Here is an 11,560-nt window from a genome sequence, read left to right as displayed (position 1 = left end):
TCAGAAGAATGAGGACAAATTATTATTCAACGAATTTAGAGTGACAAATTTATTGCGAATCTAAAATTTTCTCCTTTTTTTTCCTTTTTTTTCTTTTTGGGAAAAAAGAGTAAGTTAAAAGATATATAAAATTAATGGATAAATATAGTTGCTGTCCCATATTTCATGCGAATGCACCTCTAAAACTTCCTCATCATTTACTTCCGTAAGAATTAGGAAATAATCACAAATAATAAACACGAGGAAAGCAATGAAATTGACAAGAGAAGAAGAAGCTCTTGTACATTACACGACAAACATTATATTACATGACAAACGACAATATGATAATGTCGATCTCAGCACATAATAAAAAGGTTTGAATTACAGACCACCATCAAACTTTTTAAATTGCAATTCCCATAGTTCTGTCTTTCAAATAGTCGTGGGACGGTTTCTTGCATAATAATCCCGATGACGGTACTTTGGAGCGACGCATCTTCAGTTTTTTTCTCTTGAACAGTTTCTTTTCCAAGTCCTTGACTCTTTCAGAGAGACCAGAAATGGTAGTCAACTGTTCTTGACCTTCTTTGATCAATTTCTCCATCATCTCTCTCAAAGTTTCGTTCTCTTCCATCAATTTCCTATTGCTCTCTGTCATGTCACTGACATCATGTGAACCCTGGATTGCAGTGGGAGATGCTGGTTCAGTAACTCCTGCAGGTAAGAATGCCATCCCATCTGGAACGTCACATTCAGAAGCTGCAGTTTCCTCATTCCCACCCGAGGATTCTGATTCGTGCACTTCATTATGCTCCTCTAGCTGAAATTGCTCCCTGTTGTATTCTTGCACCAGGTATGCTTTCTTCTCTGTAGGCATATCTAAAACCTCTTCACATGTTGAAGAGTTCTTCGGATCATTACCTCCAAAGGCTTCAGGTACAGCATTGTTGGTTTCGCTCTCTCCTTTGCAAGGTTCTTCTTCCATTTGCTGTTTCAACTCGTCGGGATCCTCTGCAGGTTCATTGATCTTTTCCACAGCATCCAGTTGTAGTCGAGAAGTACACTCATAAGATTCAGCTACGGCATCTCCAAGCTTAACGTCCTCTATCTCTTCTGACCCAATCTTATCCCCCGTTCCTTTAGGTTCTTTGATATTGGACCCAGTGTAATATGGCAGTTGAGAAGCGCATTCATCTGATTCAGTCACAGAATATCCTAGCTTTTCTTCCACGATCTCCTCCAATAAATCAGCTCCAGCATCTCCAAGTTTGGCATCCACCCAATCCTCCGATCCAATCTTATCATCCCCTCCTCTATGTTTGCTAATATTAGGTCCCCTGGTACATGATGGTTGAGAAGTGCTTTCAACAGGTTCAGCCATGGCATCTCCAAGCTTGTCTTCCACCACCTCCTCTGATCCAGTCTTATCATCTGCTGCTTTAGGTTCTATCATTTTGGCTCCAGTACTCTGTGACGGTTGAGAAATGTTTTCATCAGATTCAGCCCCAGCATCTCCAAGCTTGTCTTCCACCACCACCTCTGATCCAGTCTTATCATCTGCTGCTTTAGGTTCTTTCATTTTGGCTCCAGTACTCTGTGACGGTTGAGAAATGTTTTCATCAGATTCAGCCCCAGCATCTCTGATCTTGTCTACCATCATCTCCTCTGATCCAATCTTATCATCTGTTTTGTCGTACATCTTTACAAATTCATTGATTAAACTCATTTTTTCTTCAGCTTGTACCTGAATATCATTTGATTTAGGTAAAGGCTCCTCAAACAATTCAATGTCTTCTTTGTTTCGATAGTGTCTATTGTTGTCCTTAAGTTCTGTAGTGACTGACTCTGCCTTTGATCCTCCTATCTCATTTGCTCGCTCTACATCTAACTCATTTTCCGCAACTTCGTGTTCACCTGATTTGATCTGTCTATGCTCCACGCATCCTTTAGTATCAATATCATCATCCAGCACTCCAGCCACAGGAGACGTATCCTCATCTATTGTTGGAGAATCTGTCATCCCGTGTCCAGATTCAGCCAGTGGAACCAAGATTGATTCTTCTTTACTTTCCTGCGCTTCAGAGTCCTGATCGTCTCCTAGTTTAACGTCTGGTTTAGGTCCTGCGTCGCTGCTTTCAACACCATAGCTCTCTCATATTTCTGTAGATTTTTTCTCTAGGTCTCCACCCAACCGAGTCTCATCGTCATGGGTATTTTCTGATAAAATACCATCCACACCAGTTTCATCCACCCTATGCCCACCTTGGATAGATGCATCATTTTTGGTCTCCTTAAGTGCACCTTCATGTACTCCATTGGTTGAATCATGACCAAGTGATGGCTTCTTATCAATTAACGAGTCTAGCTTCTCCTGAAGACACACAAGCTCTCTGGCAACATATTTTCTAATATCTCTGATGCTCGGGTGCAAACCCTAAATAACAAGAAAGGAACACATTCTCAATCGCTCTATTCAAAGCCAGAAAGAGTATCAAGACTTGCATGATCTAAGAGCCACAAAAACCAAAAAGTAATGACAAGAAATGAAAATACAAAGTCTCAATGGGAAAAAGGAGACGCGCATGACACAGTTGTTAATCGAACTGGTAGAATAACATTCAAAAATGACAATTAGGATATATATCATTTACTTCCAATAACAAATCACAGTGAATAAACTTCAAGTGAGGGCATCGTTCAGTGAATGCATGCATTATATGTGAACTGACGAAGTTAAACCGAGACATAGTCCTGTAAATGAACGGCTTTAGTAAAAAGAATTAATAAAAAATTCTTGTAAAAAGTATCCCAAAAGAGATTTTAGCATTTTAGGAAGAATCTAACTAGCTATAATAAAAGAAACGAATGACTTGACATATATAAATTAATATGTAGTGTTCCTTCCACTGGTTCATAACATACCTGAACTGTGTCCAGTTTAAGCAGCAGATTCATTATCGTTTCTCCAATCATGTGTATTTGCTTATTATCACGTTGGCTATCAGAAGATGACTCCATCTCTTGCATAAGAAGCTTTATCATAGCTATCTGCTCACGCACTTTAGCTATTTGCTTCAACTTCTCCAACGGCTCCCATCTGCGGATTGCAAATCCACGGTATGCTGACTGGATAACAATAGCTGCTTCCAAATCTGTCAGTTTCTTTCTTCCAAGTTCCTCAACTTCATTAGCAATCACTTCTTTACCCCTGGATAATTCTTCTTCCTCCAGTATCTGAGTTCCAGTATCATGCGATTGACCTTTTACATCTGCTTTATCAGCTCTGGTGCATTCCCTAGAGCATTTTTCCCCTCTGGATCTTTCATCAGTTAGGTTTGCCTGAATATCCTCCTTTTCAGAAGTATGAGTTGTATTCACATCCACATCTCCCAGCTCAGTTTTCCCTTCCAGAACCTCAGTAGGCTTTTTGTTGGCCGTCTTGTTCTTGGCCTCATTGTCACTAATCACATTTGACTTCACAATATCTGTCGAACTTGGGACAATGCTTACTTTATTAGACGACTGATTCAACTTCCCTTTGTCACCAGGAGGGCTAGGAGATCTTGAGCTTCCATTAGTGTTTTTTCTCCTTGGCAACGGGTCAACTCTCAGACAAACAGGAGGCAGGGATGCTTTAGGAGGAGAAGTAGACTTCCTTTGAGCACTTCTTTCAGCACATTTCTCGTCTCCATTGTCAATAAAATCTTTCAATGAAGCATTGTTTTCTTTAGCCTTGTGCTTACCTGAATTCTCCTTCTCATGCAGCTGTTCAACTTGCTTCACAGGAATATCCTTCGTCCTTGAAGATGCATGGGGGACTTTCACGGAAGCATTGTTTTCTTTTGCCTTGTCATTGCCTAAATTCTCCTTTTCATGCAACTGTTCAACTTGCTTCACAACAATATCCTTCGTCCTGGAAGAAGCACTGTGATTAGCCTGTTCCCCATTCACTTTTAAGTTGTCTCCACTGTCAGGAAGCTTGATGGGTTCCATGCTTAGTTCTGAACGAACATTGTTCACCTCACCTTCTTTCTTTTCCATCTCCTTAGGCTTGTAGGGCATCCAGAATATTGGGAATGGAAAGTGGCCCTTACTATCATCTTGTTGATCCTGGTTTCTTACCAGATCTTCTCTTTGCTTTAATGATCCCAAGTTGTTCACGTCATTTGGTAACCATCCATTCCAGACAGCCGGTTTCTGTTCAATAGGTTTTGGATTGTCATGGAAATCCTCCTTTCGATCTGTGCATTCCGACTCTATCGACTTCCTGTGTTCCTCATTATTTCCATATTCAGACGGAAACCAAATAATTGGGTGTTGATAATTCTTTAAATGAAGAGGAACCAAGGATTCATTGCTTTTCCTTTCCCTGTCAGGATCCTCTTCTTCAATCCTTACATTTTTCTCTTCTTTCTTGCTACACTGATGGTTAGGACATCCACAACAATGATGATCTCTTGGCATATTCTTTTCATACTCATACCGAGGATGCCCAATAGAATAATCGGGGACAGGAATATACGGAATTGTATGCGTTGCTTGATTTCCATGACAGTGAACTGGTGGAACATGAGAATAAGGAGGTCTCCAACCATAGTTTCCCAGGAAATGGTTAGGGTTACAACAGCCATGGCCGTGTACCGGGTAGGAATAGCCATAGTTACCACCCCAAGGGCAACATTCGTAATTCATTGGAAATGGAGCCGGATCAGCATACATTGGAGTCGAGACAGATTCAGCATTTGGGTAGTAACAGGGTCTGTAATATACTTGACCCCTCTGGTAGGGATATGGCTGCATGCATCTGAAGACAGGATCCATATATATCCTCAATTCAAGAAAAGCGAACTAGATTCGTAGTATGTGGATAACTTTCGACACCAAACAACCCAAGTGCGTAGGTTGAATGGAAATCAACAAATCACCTGCTAAATACAAAACAAAGTACATGATTTACCAATTTATTGCCAAATACATAAATGAGGTCCAATTTTAAAACACTATCAATTGATTTATGAATATCATAATTCAGAATCCATGTCTGGATAATCAGAATCAACGCAGGCAAGGACATCATATTTGCAATGCTAAAATCTCCCCTAATAGTAGAAATATAGATGTATTTTTATCCAAAGATTTATTAACATTCGAATCTGTTATTTCGCAACTCTACCTTCTCCACGCTAATCAAATTACAACTCTGTATCTTCATTGGAACGCCAGTATAGTGGCCAAAAGCCTAGAACCAAAAATCCCAGGACCAATAAATATTTCCCAATACTCGAATCAAAAGTTCGCGGCTAGTGAGCATTATTTTCTTTTATTGAATTTACAGTTGCATGTATTTGTTGAAACCAAAATTTGAATAAAATGTGCATCTTAGAATATGTCACTGCCACCTGTTTAAACGAATTGGGAAATTGAAGAAGAAATAAACCCAAACAAGACTAAAAGTAATACTTAAATCAATATGATTTTGTTTATATAATCATTAATATCAATTATATTCAATTGAATTGTACAAGGCAACTTTTCATCGACTCTCCAGTTAGGAAAACGAATAATATCAACTACTACGCAGATCAAAGTGTAAATAACATTAAAAGGTGACAAATAAAACAACAACATTGATAATAAATTCAAAGGAAAGTTAAAATAAATAGAGCCATATGTCAATTGCAAGAACACGAAACAAACTACTCAACATGAATGAAACGAAAAACACAATAAAATTCAACCGTGTAGAAAAAATTACTTACAATTCGAAGAAATTGAAAACGGTAATGTCCTTCCAAACGGTCCGCAAATCCAAATGACTGAGTTATCGGAGCAAAACTATCACCGACCCGTAACGAATGAATTTTAAAGGAGAGCTCTCTCTGGTAAGTAATCAGCAATTTATTATCTGACAAGATTCAAATGCCTAGGCATTTTGTTTTATATATATAGGAGATATTATCAGACGGGAGTAATGAAGCATCTCTTCTACCATTTTCGAGAGCTTTCGCGTGATATTCAACGTCGAATTGTCTAGAAGCACGTGGAAATGGCCGTTGGGTTGAGTAATATTATGGTGCTTGCGGGTACAAACTGAATATCTAGAAATGGGTCCAGAAATTGGTTCATAGATGGCGTGGCTGAATTTAATTCGTGGGACTTGGGAATGGAATGATTGGAGGTGTAACGGGCTTTTGATGAGTACGAATCCTTGACTGACACCAAGGGTGTCATCTCCGAAATCGAAGTTTGCACAAAGGATTATATAATGTATGACACTTTATTATTTACCAATTTAAAGTATAATTAATTTTTTCATTTAATCTTTTCCATTCGTATCATTTGCAATAACCATTTATTACCAATTTTTTATGTACAAATAACAAAATCTGAAATGATGAAATATGGGAATGGAATGATTGGAGGTGTAACGGGCTTTTGATGAGTACGAATCCTTGACTGACACCAAGGGTGTCATCTCCGAAATCGAAGTTTGCACAAAGGATTATATAATGTATGACACTTTATTATTTACCAATTTAAAGTATAATTAATTTTTTCATTTAATCTTTTCCATTCGTATCATTTGCAATAACCATTTATTACCAATTTTTTATGTACAAATAACAAAATCTGAAATGATGAAATGAATGTGTTTAAAATCAATTGTTTAGATTATTATCAAATTGGGTAATTGGCACAAAACGTCCTTACCTTTCAAATGTATTATGGAAAACATTTTTACCATTTTTGGGCACAAAACGTTCCTATCTTCCACTTTCTTGACGGTGAACGGCATTTTCATTAATTTTTGACGATTTTACCTCCATTCAAATAAAACAAAAAGAAAACAAAGGAAAAAAAATAAAAAATTAAGGAAAACTTGCAGCAGCGGTCCCAAACCTTTCACATTTTTACCGACTTTACTCTAACCTTCATTTTGTGCAGACCAAAGTCCCAAACCTTTTAGAAATACACATCAGGGTCCTAATGGATGGAATCCATTTTACATTTTCTCCCCATTAAATTAAGTTAAAAAATAAATAAATAAACCATAAAAAAAAAAGAATAAACAAAATTCAGGATCATCATCTTCCCCCCACGCCGTCACTCCCAAACTGCAGGGTCAGTGATGCTGACCTCCGTCGGCCGTCCACCAGCCGCCACCACCCCCACTCCCACTTTCTTCCTCCGACTCCACCCACTACACCCCGACTCTCGCCTCCACCCCCATCAAAACAAGAAAATGCCTCCACCACCCAATTCAAAACTCAATTAAAGAAAATGCCTCTTACCACCCGCCAGTAACTACCCATTTCCAAACTCCAAACTCAATTCAAAAAAATCCGAAAATGCCTCCATCACCAATTCCCAAAAAAAAAATAATAATAATAATAAATAAATAAATTTGTGCCCTAGCTCAGGAACATCTTCCAAGCATTGTACTGTGAAGGCCGATTCCATGGGTTCTTCTAAATCTGCTGTGCATTTCATGGTTTAAATTTTCTGAAATTTTAATTTGGTCTTTGATAAACCAAGAAGGTTCAACAGAGCCCCTAGGAAGAATCCTAGGTTCCAAGACTTTGTAGCCTAAAAGTGATGAAGGTTGGCATGCATGTAAGTTAAGTGGGAAAGGCTGGCATGCATGCATGTACGTGGGGTCTCATGCAACTCATGCAACTACGTGGAAAAAAAAGAGTCTAAGGCCAAAACAACTACATGCACGACGTGAGAATCCAAGACCCAATCCAAGGCAATCTGATCCATTAGGAAATGCAATGTAATATTTGTTTTTCAGTTAGAATAAGATTGTTATTTGATATCTATTAGTTTTAATTCTGTGAAGTTAGTTTTGATTCTGTGAACGTGGACCTTGAGATTAGGCAGTCTGTTGCACTCTCCAGGCTATTTAAACACGTTGGCTGAAATAAAAACATGATGAATAAAAACATTTCATTCAAATTGTGGTTCAGTTCTCACCCTAAGAGAATTACTCTTTGTTTAAATTACCGTTTTGATTGGGACCTCTATCAAGTGGTATCAGAGCTGGGTTAATGGCCACCAACAGAGAACGGATTGAAAGCTTGGAGGCGGGTCTTAGTGGTCTTCAAGAAGGCATGAATCGTATGGAGCTAGGGATTACAGATAAGTTCCATCAGTTAGAGGAGATGCTTCGTTCATATAAGGAGGACTCTCCCAATACCTCTCGCAACAGTCAGCGAGGAGAGAACTTTCGAAATCGCCGCGACGACAATATAGAAGACGTCAACGGTGGACGACTGGTGTACTCCGCAAAAATGGCAAAATTGGAATTTCCCCGATTCAGTGGAGAAGACCCTACAGAATGGTTCAATCGTGTGAACCAATTCTTTGAATTCCAAACTATCACGGAAGCCCAGAAGGTATCGCTGGCATCTTTTCACTTGGAAGGCGAGGCCAACCAATGGTGGCAGTGGCTTCGGAAGACATACCAAAATGAAGGGTAGGCATTATCATGGGAGACCTTCGAGGATGAGCTATGGGCACGTTTTGGACCATCAGAGTGTGAAGATTTTGACGAGGCTCTTTCTCGGGTCAGACAAGTCGGCTCTCTAAGGGACTATCAACGTGAGTTTGAGAGGTTAGGCAACCGAGTTCGTGGATGGACTCAAAAAGCACTTGTGGGAACATTCATGGGAGGATTGAAGGACGAGATTGCTGATGGTATCCGAATGTTCAAACCGCAGACGCTTAAAGACGCCATTAGCTTGGCCAGGATGAAGGATGATCAACTCACACGTCAACGGAGGTTCACTAGACCATCACCACCAGCTCGAACCCCACAAGCTCTTTCTTCCCCCGCTCGGCAAGCTCCAGCAACAGCACCAACAACCCCTCTACGGCATTTGACTTGGGACGAAATGCAAAGAAGGCGCACACAAGGGCTATGTTTCCATTGCAACGAACGTTTCACCGCGGGCCATCGCTGTCGAGGACCAAGACTCCTTTTGCTCGAAGGTCATGAGGTTACAAATGAGCAGGAGGTGGATGAACAGGGGGCTAACATGGGTCAGGATATTCAACTTGAGCCAGAAGTCACTTTACATGCACTAGCAGGCTGGACAGCTCCCAAAACGATGAGGTTAACAGCAAAAATCGGACCCCAAGAAGTTAGTGTGTTGATTGACAGTGGGTCAACCCACAACTTTATAAACAATCGTATTATTGACCTGCTCCGATTGCCAGTAATCCCAACTGCTCCAATGACGGTCCGTGTAGCTAATGGTGAAAAGTTGACATGCCAAGGCCGATTTGAGAAGGTGCCCGTGGATTTGCAAGGAATTCCCTTCTTGCTCACATTTTATGCAATTCCTATTGCTGGCTTGGATGTCGTGCTTGGGATACAATGGCTCGAGATGCTCGGTTCTGTCGTGTGTAATTGGAAGACTTTGACAATGGAATTCCAATGGAGAAATGGAGCCAGGAGGTTACAAGGCATTGATCAGTCACCCATACAAGCAGTTTCCCTTCAAGAGATGACACGAGAAGTGCATCGAGGATACCCCTTGTTTGCCATGTGTTTACAATCAGACGCTCATGAAAATGGAGACAAAATGCACCCGGACATGCAGAAGCTCTTGAACCAGTATGGAGAAGTTTTTGAGGAGCCCACCAAATTACCTCCAATAAGAGAGGTAGACCATTGTATTCCACTCAAGGAAGGAACTGAGCCCGTGAATGTTCGGCCATATCGTTATGCTTATTTCCAAAAGGCGGAAATTGAGAGGCAAGTACAAGAAATGCTCGACCAAGGACTTATAAGGACAAGCACAAGTCCCTTCTCATCACCAGTACTCTTGGTTAAAAAGAAGGACGGAAGTTGGCGATTTTGCACTGATTATCGCGCACTAAATGCCATAACCATCAAAGATCGCTTCCCAATTCCAACGGTAGAGGACATGCTCGATGAATTACATGGGGCCAGCTACTTTACAAAGCTTGATCTTAGAGCAGGATACCACCAAGTGCGGGTTCACCCACAAGATGTCCTTAAAATGGCATTTCGAACTCATAATGGCCATTACGAGTACTTGGTAATGCCCTTCGGCCTATGCAATGCTCCATCGACCTTCCAAGCCCTTATGAATTCGATTTTTCGTCCATATCTTCGAAAATATATTTTGGTATTTTTCGACGATATACTTATTTATAGTCCATCATGGGAAGCACACTTAATTCATGTGGGAAAAGCCTTAGAAATCCTAAAACGACAGCAATTTTATATCAAGGCTTCAAAATGTGCCTTTGGCCAGCAGGAGCTCGAGTATTTGGGACATATTGTGACCGACCAAGGGGTAAAAGTAGACAATTCTAAAATTTCAGCCATGTTAGCATGGCCACGTCCTACTAATATCTCAGAGTTGCGTGGTTTTCTGGGTTTAACAGGATATTACAGGAAGTTCGTAAGGAATTATGGGATCTTAGCTCGGCCTCTTACAAATCTCTTAAAAAAGGGACAATTCGGTTGGGGAGAAGAAGCAGAAACTGCTTTCCTTGCACTCAAAAAAGCCATGACATCCACACCTACATTAACCATGCCCAATTTCAATGAGCCATTTATCATTGAAACCGATGCCTCCAACGATGGGATAGGAGCAGTACTAACACAACAAGGACGACCCATCACTTATATGAGTCGAGCCTTGGGAGTGACAAAACGGTCTTGGTCCATCTATGCTAAGGAGATGCTAGCCATTGTTGAAGCTATACGTACTTGGCGACCCTATTTGTTGGGAAAAAGGTTCTTCATCCATACGGATCAACGTAGCCTCAAATATTTCTTGGAGCAACGTGTGGCTACGCCAGAACAACAAAAGTGGGTGGCAAAACTGCTTGGCTACGAATATGAAATTATATATAAACCAGGCCGTGAAAATTCCGTGGCAGATGCGCTCTCTCGAAGACCTGAAAGTCCTGTACTACATACTATATTTGTGCCGCAAATTCAACTATGGGAAGAGATAAAAAATGCCCTGGCAGAAGATGATTACATTAAGCAAGTAGGCCTTGTTGCTAAGAAAAATCTGGGAGGCTCATATCAATGGAGGAATGGATTATTATTCTTCAAAAATAGGATTGTGGTGCCTCGGGCTTCTAACATTCGGAATAACCTACTGGAAGAATTTCACGCTAGCAAGATCGCGGGCCACTCGGGTACTCTCAGGACCTACAAAAGGTTGGCCTAGCAATTTTATTGGCCCACCATGTATAAGGATATTCAAGCCTTTGTTGCTGCCTGTGAGACTTGCCAAAGAACCAAGTCACAAACATTAGCTCCAGCAGGCCTTCTCCAGCCTCTACCGATTCCATGTCAAGTGTGGGATGACATTACGCTTGACTTTGTTGAAGGATTACCAACTTCTTCTGGAAAGGATACGGTATTAGTAGTGGTAGATAGGTTGAGTAAGTATGCCCACTTTATGGCTCTTACGCATCCTTTCACCTCCAAGATAGTCGCCGAAAAATTTGTGGAAGGTGTGGTCAAGTTACATGGAATGCCTAGATCGATTATTAGTGACCGTGACCCCATTTTTATAAGTAA

At 40.6% G+C, this 11,560-nt stretch overlaps 1 protein-coding gene across 1 annotated transcript; it reads right to left on the bottom strand.

Moving 5' to 3' along the window:
- Positions 1-233: 233 nt before the first annotated feature.
- Positions 234-5,958, bottom strand: LOC111385867 (BAG family molecular chaperone regulator 6). Its single transcript, XM_023010296.1, is given in 3 exon segments — positions 234-2,416; positions 2,905-4,907; positions 5,742-5,958. Coding segments are annotated over 2 exon segments (3,930 nt in total). The 5' UTR covers positions 4,804-4,907; positions 5,742-5,958; the 3' UTR covers positions 234-385.
- Positions 5,959-11,560: the final 5,602 nt, after the last annotated feature.

The sequence above is a fragment of the Olea europaea genome, chromosome 3, assembly GCF_002742605.1.
Source record: "Olea europaea var. sylvestris chromosome 3, O_europaea_v1, whole genome shotgun sequence".
Lineage (NCBI taxonomy): Eukaryota > Viridiplantae > Streptophyta > Magnoliopsida > Lamiales > Oleaceae > Olea > Olea europaea.
This window is presented reverse-complemented; position numbering and strand designations above follow the sequence as displayed.